Source organism: Epinephelus fuscoguttatus, linkage group LG20 (assembly GCF_011397635.1).
Source record: "Epinephelus fuscoguttatus linkage group LG20, E.fuscoguttatus.final_Chr_v1".
NCBI classification, from domain to species: Eukaryota; Metazoa; Chordata; class Actinopteri; order Perciformes; family Serranidae; genus Epinephelus; species Epinephelus fuscoguttatus.
In genome coordinates, this window is record NC_064771.1 from 38,726,272 (window position 1) to 38,747,585 (window position 21,314).

Sequence of the window (21,314 nt, forward strand, 5' to 3'; positions counted from 1 at the left end):
TTGTAATTTATTCATTTAACAACATTTCAACATCAAGAGCCCTTAAACTGTTTTTCCCTTCAGTTGCAGTTGACAGTAAAATCCACCATGGTTACATCAGTGTGTTTGAGAAGAGACAAACTGTACCTTTAATGCACACACCAACATTACTGACCACATTATTAAACATATTGATTCATGATAGAAAAAAAAAATAACAGAAGCACTGTTTGGCACAAAAATGACCCAAAATTAACTTCAAGTTTTAAAGGTGTTAAAAAAAAGGTGTTAAAAGTTCTGACCAGGAATCATTACCGACGTCACAAAACACTTCTGACAGTCGTCGCCTGGCGTTGTCTCAACATGATTGAACAGCTGATTCAGGGTAAAGACACAGGTTTAATAGAAGTGAGAAACACCAGTGAACTTCAGGCTACACTGGAAACATGGTGATGGTTCAGAGCCCCATTTGTGCTCTCAGCTTTCCATACAGTACTTTGTGATTCAGTCATATAACGTAACCATACGGCAGCCTTAGTGGAAAAGTCAAAACATTATTGTTTAGTGGTCGTCCAGCTGCAGGTGTTTCTGTAAGTCCACAGGCTCCACCTGTTTGAATATTTGCACAGTTAGTGTGCAGTGGCCTGCACGGATTTTAACACTGGCAAAAATTTAAAGGGGACCTGTTTTGCTTTGTCTTATATTCTGTCATATATTTAACATTACAGTGTCGCATGTTCACATTAAATGCAGTCAAAGTTTAAAATAATGAGGTAAATGTATGTAAAAGTAATTCCTGTGAGCAAAAACCTCAGACTGCTCTGAATACTCTTTATATGGCCGTCTGCTTCAGGCACTTTACTGCAAGTGTTTACATAACATACACTGCTACATGTAGCTACACGCTAACGTCAGGGAAACAACTTGGTTGCTGACGTTGTTTATTTCTCCCTGATTTTGGATCATACTCCTGCTGAAACATGTCTGGTTGTGTTTAGAAGCTTTTATTGGTACATTGGTAGCGTAGTGGATAGTGCCAGCACCCCATGTGTACAGGCATCACCTCGCTGCAGCGGTCGCGGGTTCGAATCCAGCTCACGGCCCTTTGCTGCATGTCAGTCCCCACTCTCTCTCTGTCTCCTCATTTCACCCTCTGTCCTGTCAATAAAGGTAACATACACTGCTACATGTAGCTACATGCTAACGTCAGGGAAACATGCTGATGTTGTTATGATTTTGGACCATATTCCTGCTGAACGTTAGGTTGCGTTTACAAGTTTTTAATGGTGATTTTTCACGAAACAAAATGCTGTTATTTTCCATTACAGTCGTTCCACTGTTTCAGTGATGGTCCAAAAATGCTGGGGTGCAGATGCCCCGAAAACACCGACCAATCAGAGCAGACTGGGCTTTTTCAGGTGGTAGTTAAAAGAGACAGGCGCTAAAACTTTGTGTTTCAGACAGATGGTTGATACATGTGTTCCAGCACAGACAGTACGTGGAACATAAATTGTTTTTTGAACATTAAAGCGTGTAAACGTATTCTCGTAGAAACCAAAAATACAAACTAATCTGAACATGAGCACAACAGGTCCTCTCTGATTTCTTCAGGCAGACAGAAATCATGCAAATATCTTGGGAGATAAAAACGTGCTGCTGAATAACAGATAAAAGCAGTTTGACTTTTCCCCCTACAGTTTACGTACAGACTGAATCACCCAGTATTGTACGAAGTGCTGAGGTCACAGATGGGGCTGTGGGGATGTTTGATGTTACAGCTGGAAAACTATGAATACCATCTTATCACAGCTATGTCCCTTTTTAAAAGCCACGCTCACAGCAGAAAGGCCTAAGTGCCGAAACGTCAACTCCTCCTTCACAACAGACACACAGTCACAGTGGTTAAACCTTATGGCAGAACATACGTCTTCACTTCATACGTCTGTGCCACAATCTCCCTTAATGTACATTTGTAAGCTGCTACAGCACAGTTATCACCTAAAAAGGACATGAAACACAGGACACGAGGACGGCATGAAATCACACTACACATGTCACAAATTAAACACACTCCTTTCAACATTAATGGCTTTGAGAGTCTACAGTGATCCAACATTTAAGAGGCAGAAATGGTGTCAAGATGTCAGCAGATGTGAGGAATGAGGAAAAAGCACCAACATGACATTTGGATGGAGAGAGGAACAAAATGAACCACAGCTAAGTGCACATCCTAATAAAATACTCTAATAACATCTACCAGGTGCTTTAACTTCAGGTCTGCTGGAAAATGTTTTATATTAAGAAAATAAATAGATTCTTATTATTTACAACAGAAACGTCGTCCTGCTTCGTCCTTCTTAGCAGCTCATTGAGTGCAGCAGCCCTGTCTGTTTTCTGTTTAACCACATCACCTTCTGCTTACTGGAGCTAACGGCTGCAGCTTAAAGTTCACTTTGATGTAGCTAACGTTAGCTAGAGCCTCAAATCACAGTGTGTCTTCCTTCTCCCTCCCTGCCTCTGCTCTCCTCCCCACTCGGAGGAGAGCAGACAGCAGCTCCAGAGACAATACTTACAAACCCGAGCTTCAAGGGAACCTGACAGCCCCAACTCCCTGCCACATCAGCAAACTTTCTGTTGCTGCTGTTACACAGGTTAGACCCAGTGTTGTGGCTGACCACCAGCTGGTTGTGACACCCAGTGCTGGGGGGTTCGACCTGGCTGAATTCAACTGCTACAGCCGCTGACTAAAAGTAAATCTCCTGAGTTGGCTAGCTTCTTAATTCCTCTCGAAATTTGCGGTTGGATAAAGTGAAAGACAGACTGGGACGGAGTGAATACGCTACATGCAACTCTACAATGAAATAAGATTATGTGTGGGTATGGGAAACACTGGGTTACTGTATGAAGCATGTGCATGTGCCTGTGGTCGACTGGTAGGAGGAGCTTAGGACAGAGAGGAGAGAGCTGCAGGAGGAGGGGGGATTTTCAAATTGTGCCTTTTTTTTTCTCCTCCAGAAAACCGCCTACCACAGCTTTAAAATAAAGGGCAACAAAACAGAAATCCCAGGGGTCAGATGTATGGCGATGTCTTTGCATAAAAACAGTTTTTACATGAGTATATTCAAAGGAAGAGACTGTTTGAACCTTTAGGCATAAATCATAGAAACACAGGTTTCCAAAGTAGTGTTCAAGAACCCCAAAGGGACAACGATTAATATGAAGGTTTATATGAAGATTAATAGGATGAAACACAAATATTTTGTATTTTTCCTGAATTCTCTCTAATTTTACCCTTTTATTCCCAGATGAAACACTGGATACTTTCACCTCTTCAGGACCTTAAAAACTCTTTAAAATTACCTAATCTGAGGAGGGATTTATACTTCTGTGTTGAATCGACACCATAGCCTGACGTGCACCTCCCCAGAGATTAACTCTAAAATTAAATTGACAGGACAGTGTGAAGTGGGGAGATGACATGCAGCAAGGGGTTGCAAGCCGGAATCGAACCTGCGACCGCTGCAGCGAAGCATCGCCTCTGTACGCCAGCACTATCCACTACGCTACTGGAAACAAAACTTTGATTTACTTTAATTTCACAGATAAGAAACAATAAATTGTGAAGACAATAAAGCCTCCACACACTGTGTGTGATTTATCCTGGCTGAAATATGAGCAGAGGAAATCTCTGCTAGCTGCTAGGCTAATTTATACAATGTAAAATGCCATAGGCTTGTGCTAATAACGTTAGCATGTTGTATTTGTGGGGAAAATGTGTCCAGATAAAGACAAGTGTTTGTCTGTGAATGCTGCGAGTTATAGTGAAGCTGATTTGTGTTTGAAACTGTCTCTATTAAGCCATGTTTAATGTGTGCTTACTGTGTGTTTTGAGTCAACTCAAATTTGGAGCACTTCACAGAAACCCCACCACTGACTTGTGGTTTGGAGGTGTAACTGCAGAGTGACACACACACACCACAGCTCAAGTATAAATGCTCACAACAGCGTAGACTACTGATGCACAAGCATAAATCTGCCTTTAGAGGGAACAGTCCAAGAAAACGTCAGATTTTCACAGACTTCTTTGTGTTGATCAACAGACTTTTTTCTCTGGAAAAAGCTTAAAGGGATAGTAGCGACATGTTTTTGCTGGTCTCGCCCGCAAGCGCACACATGAGCGCAGTGCAAAGAGAGGCAGTCAGAGCTACAGGCTACAATGAGGCTAAAAACAGAGTTCAAATGAGGTTTTTCCAAACAACTTTTTATGTCGGGGCTTCAGGACACTTGGATCACTACGGACGAGCAGTATGGAGATATTTTGTGGTTTCAATGATGTGTTTTTGGACGTTTGAATCTGGGGCGCCGTCAGCCTCCATTAGGTGGAGTTGTGTTGCTACCTCCTCTCCCCTTGGATCTCTGCAAGTGATGTGAGGACTCTAAAACTTCACCTGAGCCCCCCTCGGCATATGGGTGAGTAGATAATGGCTGCATTTACAGTTTTGGGTGCACTATCCCTTTAATAAGTATAATTATAGAAGAATAGTATAATTACGTGATTGTACATATATTTCATATCATATATAAACTCAAGAGTTCTGTGTTAAGTTGCTGTTTAATTTTGCATGTTCGATTTGAGTTTTATTTGCGTCTTTCTTTCACCTTTTATCTTTCAGTCTGTTTCAATGGTAAGTGCTCTATAACTAAATCATGTCTGATGTTTGATACTGACTGAGACATCTGTGCAGGTGAAAGTTTACAGGTGCGTGTGATAACTGGATGATTAAACCTGTGTCAGAAGGACCTGCTGTTGCAACACAGTCAGTTCTTTCATTGGCAGGTCTAAAGTCCTGTAGAGCAAAGGTAAGCACCTGTAGTAGCAGCAGTGCTACAGTAGGTGCACACGAGTCATTCTGGGTGTGTCTGTCTGTATCTATTAATAGTTAACTGTGGGAGTGGAGGTCAGGCTCGTGTGTGTTGTTTCATCACAACTGAGAGAATCATTAAACAGATCCGCACTGTCACAACTGAACACAATACACACAAAAGGTTTTAAACATCTGGCCGCTGGTTTATGTGACTGACACCACAGACTAAAGCTCTCCTCATCATGACGAGGAGCTGCAGACTGACCTTTGTCCAGTTAAGATCTCGGGTGAGATGAAGAAGGCAAAACGTGCGCGGTGTGTAAACATGATTTGGGACAGGAGGACTTTAAACAACACGTTACACAACCCATTTCCTAGAGGTTTTCTGCTGTGGGACGGCTGTCAGCAGAGGAATGTGTCAGATCTTATCATTTAACAAAGTGCTTGTGTTGTAAGAGCAAACGTCAAGTCTCGGCTGTGATACGCTCATCCTCAGTATTCAGTTTTTAAATAATGAGTGTGTATGAGCGTGTGTCAGCTTCCTGTCACCACACAGGCTTCATAAAAAGATGCTCTGACAGCTTCAGACCAACATAGTGTGTGTGTGTGTGTGTGTGTGTGTGTGTGTGTGTGTGTGTGTTGTGAGTGCTAAAACTAAACATGAGAAAACACCCTTCTTTCGTTCAGTGCATTGTGAAGTCTTCGTTCCCTTCTGGTGATCCTAAACTCACTATATTGCAGGTCACAGTTGTGCTCGGGCTAAAAACAGACACTAAGAGGAGTTCAACATTTTGGGTAACACACTTATTAGCTTTCTGTCTGAGTATTAAACACAGATCTGGAGTCAGGATGAGGTTAGCGTGGATCAGTCTAAAGCACGCTGTGTCTTCACTGTTTCATTGCTTCCCTTTTCACATAAACAGAAATGTTAAAAAGATCATTTGTGGTTTCACGGGGAGTTACACGCTGGAACTATTTCTTGCCAAACAAGTCTTGTTCTCACAGTAAGGTTGCCAAGTTTGGCAACACGGACACCATAAAGCTGCGTTTACACAATGAGTGATATAGCAACAGGTTACAAGTCATGTTCAATGGAAGCTAATGACTAGTAAGCTACAAACTGACGCCCAGCACATGACACTGTGTAATGACACGCTACAATTCAAAAGAGCTAGTTTTAACCTTTTTCAGCACTCCAGTGATGCTGTGAAGCGTCAACCAATCATATGTTTTTGTTTCTGGCTGAGGCGTTACCTAGCTTACTTAGCTGTTGCTATGCTAACATTTTGTTTACTGCAGTGCACACAGGAATGCAGCTTCTTTCCAAGAGCTGTGGATTCTCTCCTCAGACATAAACACACACTATTCTCATAAAAACACACATACACTTACCTGATGAACAGTACAAGTGCAATACCTGTGCATTATTTTATTTTATCTGTGCATTATCTATATTTATTTATTTATTTATTTATTACCTAACCCTATTTATGCCCTTTTTATGCTGACTTTTGGTGCTGCAAAAGAAATTTCGTTGTGTTTTTTTATATGCAATGGCAATATCCATCTATCTATCCATCTATCTATCCATCCATCTATCCATCTATCTATCTATCTATGAGAATGGGGCAGAAATATGTGATGTTAAAATGCAGCTCAGACATTGATCAAAAGCAAAGATACCTTTGACCAAATACAAACTTAAAGGAAATGGCCAGCTTTAGAATGACTAGAAAAGCACTCAGAGAGTGCAGACCTCTGCCAAGTAGGTGATATTCCCTCCCCCTCTGCATCAGATTTTGCAGCCTGCATCACAATTAGGTTATTTGCATCACTATCATTATTAGGTTATATATGTCTTCACCATGGAGACACTGTGGTGTATTTATTTCGTTTTTGTTTTGTACCAACACAGAATATAATATGTTTTTTTGTATTTTTCACTTTGTTTTTTTTCCAACACAGAACATTAATTTCAACTTTAGAATTACAACAATATTTAGCAAGTAGAACAAGACGTGCTTTCCGGCCACCAGATAACGCTGTTTTCACCGTCTTAATTGCTGCTGAGGCACAAAACTCACTCAGGGTATCGGAGGATAACAGCTAGCCAGATTTTTTCATACACTATTAGTGCATAGAACCCACATTTTGAAAATGTATTAAAACTCCGATAAGGCATTTCAAAAACGTCACAACGGCTCATCCGCCGTAATCCAAGTGCCCAACTCGCGCGAGACTAGCTGATGGCTAGTGGTGGTGCTAGTTCTCGAGTCTCGTGTGAGTTGCCATGTAAACACAGCACTCCTGCGGGCAGGCTGACTGACCACGGTGAGAAATGATGCTATAAAAGTGGAGTAAATTACGTCTTTTCAAGTCAGTGTTGCATGCCGCGGCTTCAGGGCACTTGGATTACGACGGACGAGCCGTTCTGATGTCTTTAAAATGCATTAGCGAAGTTTTATTACATTTTCAAAATGTGGGTTCTGTGCACTTCAAGTGTAGCTGTTATTCCAGCTAGCTGTTATCCTCTGATACCCTGAACGAGTTTTGTGGATTAAAAAACTACACTGGGCTTCTTGTCAGCATGAGGGTCAGTAAGTACTGTCTGTATTTTCATTCTGAAGTGGACATTTGCTTTAAGTTGTTCCGTCAAGGTGCTTTTTTGTGTGTAGACACACATGCGCCAGTGATGACATAATGATCTAAACAAGTGCTTCAGCAACACTTCAACAGTGACTCAACAAACATGTAGCTGGTCACGCTGTTGCTTTGTCACCACGTGTAAAACCTGCTCTGTTATTACTGTTAATATCAGCTGTATCTGGCAGCCTGCGCTGTAGCTGGAGACACTGTTGTTTGTCAAGACGTTCCAGCACGTAACTCCCACCTAAACTCACCTGTGGGCGTTTTTACATTTCTTTTATGGAATGACAAATAAATCCGATTTTTAAAATGTTTTGTTTTTTTTTGAGGTGTTACAAGCAGAGTATTTTTTCACCTTCCTACTGCTTCCAGACTTCATGCTGAGCTGATTCTGACTCACTGGATGCAGACTGGGGCTATTTCAGCCAGCATTCTCTCCTCTGCTGCTAACTGCATGATACCGTTTTCCAACAACAACAACTTCCAGGTTAAAAATTTAAATGCCAAAAACAGCACGTTTTGACAAAGACTTGGTTCGTGCAGTACGGCATGCTTGCTTTGCTCTTTCTGTGAACTGTTATAAAGATCTACAACAAATAAAACAACTTGCAAACACACCTCTGAGAAGCCCAGACTGCCACTCACAGGGCTCTCGTGCCCCTGATGTTGCTCCATTTTCTGACACGGCCAGTCGGAGTTGATTTGTCCAATATGCAAAAGCCACTTACAGCCAGCAAATCGTCTGCTGTTCTGACAGATTCAGTGTCAGTCTTTTTTATCATTTTAACAACAGTGCTCATCTCCCAACATGCAAATGTTCCACCAAAATAAGCTGCTGCATCCTCGGCTTCGCACCGCCACAGTCAAGTGTGACTGGTTTACAGGAATACAAATAAGTCAGAGTATTTTCATTCCCTACAGCAGATTGATAATGAGTGCTCCAGACCTTTCTCTGGCGCTGACACAGCTCTATAGATAAAGGTCTGGCTAAGCGAGATCATGCTAAGCTGAACATCCTGATTCCAGCTCTTTTCAGACAGAAAGCAAACGACTACATTACCCAACATGTCAAACTACTCCTCTAACAACTTAACACTCATACGTACTTTTTCTACTTCAGAGCTTTTACGTATAAATCAAGGATGATTATGACATACAAACATTTGTTAACTACCTGTGACAGATATTTGGCCCTTATATGGCTGCTTTTTGTTAAACTGGTCGAGAGTCACCAAGGCAATCGTTTAAATGAGGTGAGAACGATGTTAGTCAAACACAAACATGTTAGTCCTCCATTCTTGTGTTAAATCAATTTCCGTACAGAACTCCCTACGAATCATGAGATAATGAACTGTGCGCTGGTCTCCTCTTTCCTACCGCTGTAAAACCTTGGATGTATCAGTGCTGAGCTACAGACGTCTGTAAAAAGTCAAGTGAAAATGTCGTAAAAAGAGGAGGAGTGAGCGACCAGTTAACTAGTTGTGACTCACACATTCATGGCCCCTCGCTGTTGGTCGTTTCTATGTATGGCACACTTTAATAGCACAGTACCGACATGCTACTCTGCCTTGGATCCTTTAGAGGAGCCTCTGAGGTAGGTGTTGTAGAAGAACAAGGCGAAGAGGACCAGGTAGCTGAGGTACATGAGAGAGCCCCATGTGATGTTGTCCATGTTGGACGGACAGCGCACCTCGTGCATCCAGAGGTACACCAGGCCGAGGACGGTCAGGCCCATCACCATCTGCAGGATCTGGGTGGCTGTGATGATCATGGCGCAAGGACGGGGCACCCGTAGGCCGGCCGCCCGGGCTGCGTAGTACGTGTACATGAGAGAATGAACCACGTAGTTCATGGTCATGAACCAGCCGCCGCCCGCCACCTGGTCCTTGTAGGAGTACCAGGAGTAGAGCAGCACGGTGATGTGATGGTACCAGTGCAGGAAGATGAGGCGCTGCTTCCGGAGGATGATGAACATGGTGTCACCTAAAAGAGGTGGGGAGAGGGAGTCAGTCGCAAGAACCAGGGCGGAAATGTTAACCTCAGTACGTCAGTACCAGCAGCTGATTTCGGAGAAAGTCTGGGTCAACACACAGAGCACATGCCAAATGTAAACACAACGTACATGCCTGGATGGACTTCTCACTCTGCTAACTTCTTGCAGCAACACATCAGTTGCTCAATTTCAACAACACTAGGCTGGAAAAATGTTCGTATCACCCCCCCTTGAAGATCCGCATATTTATTTGAACCCAACAGCGACAAAAAAGCCTTTCTCTATGTGGCTATTTAGCGTAGCCTCACGCAGGTCGGACGGACAGCGGAAGTCAACAAACTAGTATACGGCACCCGAGGCAGAAGTGATTCTGCTCACCCGCAGCGGCCTGCAGCCATTAAACCAGAGAAGAAGAAGAGCCGTGTTTACAGAAAGTGTTCTCCAAGTAAGCGGTACGCAACGGGCATTGTTCAAGACATAACAGTTTTACCAGATGTATCTATAAGGACTTGGCTGTGCTTTTGATGTCATGGCGGATAAAGAAGGAGCACCATCTAAAAGAACAGAAGAAGGCTAAACGGGACAGTGATAGGGCTCGAACCCAAACACGTGTAAACCTCGGTCAGACATTCACCAAGTGGAGAGAGCTGAGAGATTTGAAAGGTTTTAAAACTGATCCCGAGTTGGCCCTTTTCCTAATCGACAGGTATGTCATTTTTGTTTTTATTTAGAGAATATACCGCAACTTGTTAGACGTTGTTTCACTTCAATATATGACGACATGGAAGTTATAAGCAAGCTAAATGTAACGTTAGCTGATGTGAACCGCTTTTGTCTAGCAACGTTACAACAAACGCCACAAAATTATCTGTGACTGTGACCATGAACACAAATATACAGCAGGCAGTTGTCCTCAGTTTATAAGAAATTCAGAGCTACACCAGAACATTTATGAACAGGTCTACTAACTTGTGTGTAACGTTAGCATGTTAGCATGTTTCCACTAATCACTTGGACTGACCTAACGTTAATAGCGTTAGCTTTGCAAGCGAAGGCTGCAGGTAACAGCTTTGCTGTGTTGGATTAGATCAGAACAGAAACACGACAGGAGAATTTACTGAGTCTTTTTGCTGTTTCCACTAACTACTTGGACTGACCTGACGTTAGCTAATCCTCTCGCTCTCCAAAACAAATGCATGCGGTAATTGCCAGTTGCAGTCGAGATTTTACGACACCAGGCTGTGGGTGTCATACCGCTTCGACCAAAGGGGCGCTATAATCAACGAAAACGAAAAGTTCCGCACAGCTGCTTTCAGCTCTGATCCAGAGGAGAAGTCCATTAGCTGCTAGGCTAATTTATGCAATGTAAATGTGCTTTGGCTAACGATGAGTGACTGGCAACAAACAATTGTTTTGTCTATGAACCTTGACAGTTTTTATTGAGCTGGATTTTATACTTTCATTAAATAATCTTGTTGTTTTATGTTTGTTAGAAGACGTTTGCCTTCAGGGCTTTGAGCCAGATAACCCTGAAGTTTAAAGGGATAGTGCACCCAAAAATGTAAATGCAGCCATTATCTACTCACCCATATGGCGAGGGAGGCTCAGGTGAAGTTTTAGAGTCCTCACATCACTTGCAGAGATCCAAGGGGAGAGGAGGTAGCAACACAACTCCACCTAATGGAGGCTGACGGCGCCCCAGATTCAAACGTCCAAAAACACATCACTGAAACCACAAAATATCTCCATACTGCTCGTCCGTAGTGATCCAAGATCCCTCGGCATATGGGTGAGTAGATAATGGCTGAATTTTCATTTTTGGGTGCACTATCCCTTTAAGGAAATAGATGATGGTTTGAGTTAAAATTAAAGATTGTTTCCAGAAAAGGTTTTCTGACAGAAAGCTCTGAAGGTTAACTTATTCAATGTGCTGTTTTAATTAGTGGAGTCAATTTAAAATAAACTTCACTGCACTTAAGTGGTTAAAATTATTTACATTACATGTTGTTTTAATCTTTAATGGCCAAAAGCAAAAAGTAAAGGGGTAGCAGCTTCATCTGTAACAGGTTTTGTTAAACGGGCGGATAATATTTTCTCATATTGATCCGGGCACCAGAGTCGCATCAAATCAAAATCGTATTGCAGCAGAATGTGCGATATCGGCAAATATCGTATCATTGTCCAAACAATGGATGTAATATTGAATCATAATGAAACTAGTGATTTACACGCCTAAAAACTTATCGTATCGTATTTCTGGTCAGATTAGTCATTTTGTTGATTTATTCTTTCCTCTGACAGTTCCTGATTTAACTCCAATATTTGCTGATTTCAGAACGTTATTATGACCTAACAGGGTTCATCTCTAACTGACAGTGGACTAACTAACTGGACGAATAACAGGAGTTAGGAGTCAGGAGTTTTATTTCGTCTCTGTCAAGTTTAAATGAAGTGTGAGTTAACGAGGTGAGTAAGCTATATATGTATATATATACATATATATACATATATATATATATATATATATATATATATATATATATATATGTATATACATACATAGGACTCAGGGAAGAGCAGTGCTGAGTATGAACCGGCACGTTTCAAAGGGGTACAACACCACTGCCCTTGCCTCCTGCTAATTTCTTAAAGGTTTCCTGACTGACTGTATTCACTGTACCAATCAGGAATTATTACCAATATTTTGGCTCCACCCACTTTCAGTTTTACCTCCAAACAAGTGCTTTAGATAAAATGTTGGCTTGTTCACAAACTGCTCAACAATCTGACTGCTTTCTTTCCCATCAGATTTTGTTGTGCTGATACTGCTCTGCTGTTATGAAGAAGAATTATTCTTCTTCGTCTATGACATGTACACAGTATATATCCTGTACTACAGTAATGCCTGACCAACTGGAGGATGAAGATACTCTTCCTGCCTGCGGCTGAGGAAACACTGTCTTTATCGATCGTCCACTAATGCGATTTTCTTGCCACCTCAGCATCTGCCTCCATTTCCCAGAGCACTCAGGTGTCTGTGCTCTCCGACAGAGAGCATGAAGAGATGAGCTTGCAGACAGAGAGACAGCTACACCGCCCAGGGAAACGGCTCTTAAGGTAATTGTCTGCTGATAAATTTACTGGAAAGTTTGAGTGCTCCAAGGAATCTATCTCAAGGTTACAGTTTATGTCTGTCGTTGCTTCTACAACAACACTGCTGCTCCCTCTGCATCAGGACAGCTAATCTGTGAGACAGTAAATCACTGAGGATAAAGACCTCCATGTGTTGACCCATGACCTGAAGAGAAGTCTCATACATCTACACATCTTTAGACTTACAGTACAAAGAGCCTGTGTGACGCTGCTTTCAACACATGACGAGGACATTTAGGACAACATCAGAGAAGTCAGAGGACGCCTTACCCAGCTCGGGGGCCTTGCTAAGGACAAAAGCGTAGGCCCAGAATTTGGTGATGGGGGCGCTGTAGAAACTGGTGTCACACACTGTCTGTCTGAAGCCGCTGGTCGTGATGACGTGCAGCATGTACGATCCAGTCCTCAGTGCTCCGATGATGCTGTAAAGTGAACCCATAAACACATCAGCAAACAATTTACCTCCTGTTTAATTACACTGACATTAACAAATACATTGTGGGGGGGTTAGGAGGTGTTTAAAAGACAGTTTCTGCAACCAAAAGCCTGTTTGCCAGCCTGCAGCCACTTGTAAATGTCAGTGTTGAGCTCTGTCTTGGTTGTGCCAAAAGACTAGATCAGGAAGAAAGGAATATTAAGGATAAAGACGCAGATAAAAATGTAAAAAAAAAAAAGTCATAAAAGTGCAATTATCCAAAGCACAGAGGCACAAGGCTGAGGACACACTGTACAGAGGTCAGAGGTCACCATCCTGATGACCTGAGGACAGAAGTCTTATCTGAGATATCTTTCCCTCAACATACATTCTAGGAAGAGTTTCATGTTTATGTAACACTGGTATTAATATCTGTCTGATGCAACAGAAGAATCTTCAAGAATTACACTGAATGAATTAACCCTATGGGCCCAAACGACGCATAGTGCGTCCAAATTCACACCTGTTCTTCTCTGTGGATTTTCTCCGTGCGTCATAGCCAGAAGCCACGCATATCACGTGAAACAGCAGAATTGTAGCTTTCCGACAAGACCAAGCACTTGTCAGTAGTCCAATGTTTTCATAGCGAAAAAAAAGATAAAATCACACTAAAATTATGTATAGCAGAGCTTTCATACAGCTCTGTGCACACATTACTGTTGGATGGATTACTCGTGAATGCAGGCTCACACAGAAATGCCATGTATATCACATGAAAGCGCAGGAGCAGAGCTTTCCACTGATACCACACACATCATTGTGCTGTCATCCCATCACGCTATAAATGCAGATCAATTATCTACGAGATAAAAACCTGACGAATTTCTTTACAATCCATTATACAGATCTTGTTATCAGTCACTTCATATAGTGAGGAATATCGTATCTTACCACGTCTTAAGCACCCCCCCCCCAAAGCCCAAAATACCCCCCAATATATAACTGAAACTGAAAAACAACAACAAACTTTGTTTACTGCAAACAAAGTGGCAAATATTATCTTGGAGGACATCATTGCACTTGGTTGACTATTTTTCTATGATCTTAGATATAAATATTGCATGTTTCTTTCAGATAAAACACATGTTTGATTTGTGAATGAGTCAATGGAATTTCTTGCAAGAATGAAAAAATACTGGCAATCATGTCCGCCTGGCACAAACCACATGTTTTGGACAGCTGTGAAGTGACAGAATGTCCCACCATCATGGTTCTTATATTGCCAGATTCTAGAGAGTCTCCCCTCTTCATATATGGCAGAATATGTCAACTTCCAACTTGCTATGCTGAGATACATGTAAAAAAAACAAGATATAGCATGTGTATGTAGCCTTTATAATGACTGTGATATGAGCTTAAAAGTAAAGGCAGTAAAAATACCCTAAAAACGCCTAGGGCCCAAAGGGTTAAACAAATCTGGACTTTCTGCATCTATAATCAATCAAACATGGAGCACCAACACACAGTCCTCCAGTTGGTGCTCCTGGCTCCACTCTTAAATGCTCCTTGGATCAGACAAGCAGCTAAACCAAAACAGGCAGCGTTACACAGACCGACTGCATTCACTGTTGGTGTGTGCACAGTTTCAGGTGCAATGAGGAATTATTACCAACATTTCTGCTGCAGACACTTTTAATTTTACCTCCAAATGAAGTGCTTTACACAAACTGTTATCTAATTTACAACCTGCTCAAGCATCATATAAAATCTGGACTTTCTGCATCTAAAATCAAACATGGGATGCAGTTGGGAGAAATTTTCCTTGAGGGTTTTCTCCCAGAAAGAGTTCCCTGGGTTAAGGTTACAAAAAAAGTAGTGGTTTGGTTTAAAATGAATCAATTTCTGTTGCTCTTCGAGGAAAACTTTTCACGTGTGCATATGGGACACCAATATCCAGTCTTACACAATATTAATTAAAGCTCTTCCTTAGTGTTTCTATTTAAAGATTAATTTTTAGCCTTCCTTTGGCTGCTGTCAGCCCTAGAGTGGTCTCCTCTGGTCTGAATCAGGGACTCATGTTGTTCCAAAGTTGTATAATTGCCTAGAGTTGGTTGGTGTTCTCACGGCAGCATTTACAAGAGGACCAGATCAAATGCCTTGTGTGAGAAAGCTGCTCTTGATTGGTCAGAATTTCCATGTGGGAAAAATCCAGGAAGTAAAGCAAACGTTGAAGAAGAGTACACTTGCAAGATAAATGTGACACTTTCTAATGTCACAATGGAGGGACAACTACGCAGGTTGATTTTAGCGCTGCTCATCGTGGACTATATTGCTGTCATTGTTCATTTTAGTCGAGGTGAAAACGAGGCGCTGAGACCACCTCTTCAAGAAGGTCTCAGTCCGGTTGTTCTGGGGTGTTCACACCTGCACAAATTCAATACAGTCCTCTTATCGCCCAACAAAGATGGGATGGTCTCAGTCCAGAGCTCTGATGTGTGACAGTGTATGAATGTACAAAGGCCAACACACTTTAAGGTCACCCACTTTAGCCTTAAATGCACCATTTTTACGACCCATAACATTGTTACTCATGAAAAAAGTCACTGAACCAGAGTTCATCCCACACGTCTATCATCTCAGCTCTGCTACAGCTGTTACTCATCCTGAAAGGTCAATAAAACCCTCTAAGAGTCCTGCAGTCACAGTGTAGGGCCATCATACATGGATCCACAGATTGCAGGAAGTGAGTACTGCTGCTACTTTTCTCAGATTTTTCAAGCACAAACTGTACAATATAAATATAAAACACAAATTAACAAGAGGAATCACTCCACTGATTTCCAGAAAAGAAAAGTATAAAAGAAGTAGATGTGTGGAGTCAAAGGACAGACTCCCTCCTTCATGTGTCCCAACATGTTTATCAATGATGAATCAGAAATAATCTTATTTCAACATCTTCACAAGCCAAACCATCAAGTTGCTCTGTCATCACTCTGTAGATCGCACTGTGGGCGTTTCCGCTAATCTTCCATCATCTTCCTCACTGTTCTCTGATCCGTCAGGTTACATAACGACTGTAGAGTAAAAAGATAAGATCTACACATGTTCTACGTATTTCTTATTGTCAACATGTCTCATGAGAAGATACGAACCAACAGTGTGTTAGTCTGTCTCCAAATACTGTCTGAGCTCACTGGTTCCTGCTGAAGACATCAGTCTTTATTACACAGTCATCAGTGATTGATAAACACCTGGTTAATGCAGCTTTGATCACACAAATAAAAGGCAATAGTGCATTTGTTGGGGACTATTTTCAGTGGCGGATTAATCCACATTTGGTGCTCTAGTGAGTTTTTAGGGCAGCAGGACAAAGTATGTGGGACTGAGTCAGATAAACTACACTGTATGTTTCAGGAATGTCAGAGAACATTTGTGACCGGTGACACATGTTGGTCTGTGGGTTGATCAGATGACTGCACTGCACACCAGGTCTGGCGGGAGCTAACAGGTGGTGTCGCTCATACAAACACCTTTTAGCATTGTTGTCCATGTTATCACTGTTAGCTCTGCTAGCACAGTTAGCAATGTCAGCACAGCTAGCAGTGCTAACATAGCAGCTCAAAATGAAGCTGCTTACTCAACAGGGCTATCTGAAGGGAAACCGAAGGATGACAGCAGCAACGCCATCCTGGTTGTGGGACGCCGCTGCCAGTATTAGGGCGTTTTCAGACCTGAAAGTCCCGACCAAGGTTCATGTTTGTGTTACACTGTGTACATTTGGTCCCTTGGTGTTGCATTCACATTGCAATTCTGTGAGCGGACTAAAGAACTTTACATGACACAGTTACGTTCATCTACGTGGGTTTCCTCACCTTATATTTGACATCAATTGGTTTATAAATGGGCGGTGGTCTGACAACAAGCATGGCTGAAAGTGAACTCATTACCAACTCTGAGGTGGATCCACAAAGAGGAGCAGCTTCAGTAGTGTGGAATTAACTGTGGCGTCCGCTCAGAGGGAACTCATTCAGCGGCTCCTCTGGCAGCAGCACAGCGTCTCTCCTATCTCGTCGTGCACACACGGGAGTCGGTGTCGTCAAGTGATTCTGTCATAAACCTTTGGTGATGTAAACCTACGTGAATAAACTCCATATATGTGACTGTATCATAACAGCCTGTGACAGGTTACAGCCTGATGACTAGAGGAGAAATGGCAGAGCATAAAGGTCCAGGTGGAAACAAAACAACTCAGTCATTTAGGATTTTACTCAAAGAAGGAAATCAGCTGTTGGTTTATATATATATATATAGATCCCAGGAGACATTTGTTTAAATGTGTAATTAGTGGTAGATTTGATTTAGTTGAACATTTAATATTGTGACAGAATCTGAATCTGACTCTGAGTTACTGTCGTTGTTCACAAACTGAAGAAATGAGAGATCAGTTTAGTTTTTACTGAATATTTGAAGCAAACTGTGAAACCAGGTCACTGATTCTGTTCTTGAATTAATAACACATTTATTTAACCCCACAGTCATGTTGTCGTGTCCGGTATGCAGACAGCTGAGGGGTGGAGAGGGCAGGTTGTGCCCACTGCTGTGGGATTTAGATCAGACGGAGGGCTCAACACATCACAGATGCACCATTGATGAATCTCAGGACGACAGCCTCGTCTGCAGCCACCTGCCAAGTGGATCACAATCTCTATAAATTCTGCTTGCAGAGTTCGCAAACAAGGCACCATGTTTGTTTTGTTCAGGGTGAAACTTTCTGTAACATACAGCAACAGATGCTCTAAATGCGTAAGTGTATTTTCATTTGATAATTAGATAAAAATGACTGAACTCTCCAGGGTTTTACTGTAATCTTGCTTCTCTCATCTGATGGCATGTAAATATATGTATATATACTGTAATAAATACTGAGAGCAGACGCAGGGTGGCAGTCTCAGCTTCTAAGGTGTAAAGATTATTTCTATTGTGTGAAAAGTTTGGCGTCTGTGTCGAGTGCACAGCTCAGAGCCTGAAACCCAGTGAGGATTGTTTTCATGACAGATGTGTCATCAAACTGGTTTCAGCATTTTCACACGGAGACGCCCTCTCAGTACACATTCCCTCCGTTCACTTGTGACCTCCTGCAGGTAAAAACAATCATGTAATCTTCCTATTTACACAGAAATTCTCAGCATTCCCCGTCAAAACACTTTTGTCAACAGAAAATCTCAGATGAAAATAGCTGTTTGAGGGGCTGAGAGCAGCTGAGCAGCCCCACTGATGATTTTACACTGTGTTAGTGACTGTGGTTTATTTTTTCATTGATACTAAAATAACATTCCACTACAAGATAAATGCCAAAAGCATTTCTGTCATGGCTGCTGCCTCACTGGGACGCCAACAATGAGCCTCTGGCTGAATAAGATAAGCCATCCCATATAGCCAGAGTCAAAAAATCAAAACTGCTTCAGCTTTCCTCCGTCACGTCACATAAATACACAGAACTTGAATAATGTACGTAGAGAAATCTTTGGAAGACAATTTAAAAACAGTCCATATGATACTTTTGGTCTGACGCAGTTTTTCCTGAGTCATGCTCGTTCAAGTGAAGGTACATCTGAATGATGCAGCAGGTATCTAAACTCTTTATTTTAACTTATATTTTGGATTTGCACCTAAGTGATATTCAGGGCTCCCACGCATTTCCATGGACACAGTTCTTAAACCCACACTAACATTTCTGTGACCATTCACAGACAGAGAATGAACAACGATCCATCTGATAAATGCAGTAAGATTTACAGTTGGTAATCCTGTTCAGAAACACTTTTTGTTATACTGGGTGAAATGGTCCTTCATCCTGAGAGGAGTCAATACATAATGTGCTCAGAAAAAGGAATTTAAAAAATCCGACCTCTGTGGCAGCTGCAGGCCTGTAAAAACTCTGACCAATCCCTGCCATTCGGTGCAAATGGAAAGAACCAATCAGATGCCTTCATGTCTCGTATTGCCTGGGCCCCCCTCCCTCCCTCCTCCCTGCGCTCACTCATCACATGTCACCGTTGCCGGAAATATTCAGCACACTCCTCAGCAGAAATACTGAGTTAGCAGGAGTTTGCTGCACAATGGCAGAGAAAATGCAGCCAAAGCACCACTTCCAGTGTTACTTGCAACGGCTCGCTGCGCTAAACAGGCTGAGAAGATAAAGTCAGAGGCAGAAAAGGATAAAGTGAGAGGACAAACCAGATGTCAACATCGGTGCACCTTTTGAACGGTGGAGACAACTGAGGGAGCTGAAGGGCCTGAAAAGTGATGCAGAGGTTGCTGTCTTTCTGTTGGACAGGTAATTATTTGTTTGCTTTGGGGGGATTTGTTATTTTACTCAGCTCTCCTCTGCTCTGCTGACTGCAGGCTGCGCGTTCAGGCATGTCTGGGCTCGTGGCTTTGGATGGAGCACTGACGGGAGGGGGAGCAGGGGGCGGAGCTTAGAGGAGGTGCCGCTTTCAAATCTTGCTAGCTCTCCAACATTACCAACTACAGCTTTAAAACTAGAATTACCACCCCGCAGTTGTACGCCTCCACACACACAGTTTCTCTGACAGTTTACATCCACGTCTGTGAAAACATGGATGCATCACAGCCACTGTCCCCCGACAGCACAGAAGATCTAAATCACAAGAGTCAAGACTGACACCCAAGATCAGAGTCACCAAGTCAGGATCTGACCAAATGTCTCCCCTTCTGTTCCTGAGATATGACGTTTAATAAAGGCCAGAAAAGTTCTTTATGCAGAACATTATGATGTCACTGTGAGGTTGACCTTTGACCTTTTGGATATAAAATGTCATCACTCCATTATCATACACATTTTAGACATCTGAGTGAAGTTTTGTCACAATAAGTGTGTGAATGCTTGAGTTATGGCCAAAAACATATTTTGTGAGGTCACAGTGACCTTGAACTTTGAAAGTTTATTCTTCAGTCCAAGTGGACGTTTGTGTCAAATCTATAGAAACTCTCTTAGGTATTCTTCAGATATTGTGTACACGAAAATGAGACAGACAAGGTCACACTTTCATAACATCAGATCTCGCTTATGCAAAATGTCAGATTCCAAATCTATAGAAACATAATTCCAGCGAGCTGGCAAACATGAAAAGAGAGACAGGAGGTAAAGAGAAAATGAGGAAGTGAACGTGATGTAAACAAAACACTGACACACACTGGTGCATATCAGAGCGACGTTGTGTCAGCAGCCAACAAGAAATAAATTCACTGTCATGTTCCATTAAGCACAAAGTTATCCTTGAAAGATCACTGCAATAACACATTTAATTACACACAACAAAATTCCTTGACTTTTCTAATTCCACGACTTTTCCAGGCCTGGAAAATGAGATAAATTTGACCAGGTTTTCCATGACTTTGGGAATCCTGGATATTTTATATGCTCTCCATGTGTATTTGCACTCTTTCCTACTTTGTACTGCAGCTGCTACAAAACAATTTCCCTTGAGATAAACGAAGTTCTATCTTATCTCATCTTATCTCTTATCTTCAGAGGAATAAAAGGATTTTCTGGCCTTCAGGATTTTACATCCTGTCTGCCTTTGTTTGACCTTTAAACCTCAGTAACTGCAGACTAGGGCTGCAACGCACGATCATTTTCATAATCAAACTGTCGATAATTTCAATGAATTACTTAGTCTGTAAAATGTCAGTTAATGGTGAAAAATGCCAGTAATGAGTTAAATTGCAGATTCAGATTAATACAATGTATAATCGACTAATAACATACGATATCTTTTTAGAGATAAGGGGCGACCCAGCAGCAGGATAGAAAGTCATTAAAATAAGCCCCACTTTTAGCAGCTGCAACATTTAAGTGATGAACACATTAATGCATCAATAATTAATTAATTAATTAATTTTGATGCTATTGCTTTTGTACTTTTGCTTAACTAAAATGAATTTCAGAGCCTGATAAGGATCACAGTTTAAATGATATAAAAAGAAGGAAAGCTGAAATTCTTCAAATCACACCAGAGAATATTTGATATTTTTTTCTTGATAAATGACTTAAACCATTCAAGGATACAAAATAGGACTTTTTGGCATTTACATGTCTAAAAACAACTAGACCCGTGTTGTATATTTTGTTGAGTTGTGTACTTATATTATTAAAACATTACCAACGATGTTCAAACTTGAACTAAGGACGCGGTCTGTGTCATTTGGACTCCATCTCCTGTCAGTGGCATCATGTGTC

At 41.8% G+C, this 21,314-nt stretch overlaps 1 protein-coding gene across 1 annotated transcript in view; it reads right to left on the reverse strand.

Moving 5' to 3' along the window:
- The window catches only part of LOC125880397 (elongation of very long chain fatty acids protein 6-like), a 31,681-nt gene continuing 10,367 nt past the window's right edge, over positions 1-21,314 (reverse strand). The window contains exons 3-4 of the mRNA XM_049562821.1: positions 12,907-13,058; positions 1-9,473 (exon numbers count right to left, since the gene is read on the reverse strand). Coding sequence (XP_049418778.1) covers positions 9,049-9,473; positions 12,907-13,058 — 577 coding nt within the window. The 3' untranslated portion in view covers positions 1-9,048. The remainder of the gene's footprint in view (positions 9,474-12,906; positions 13,059-21,314) is intronic.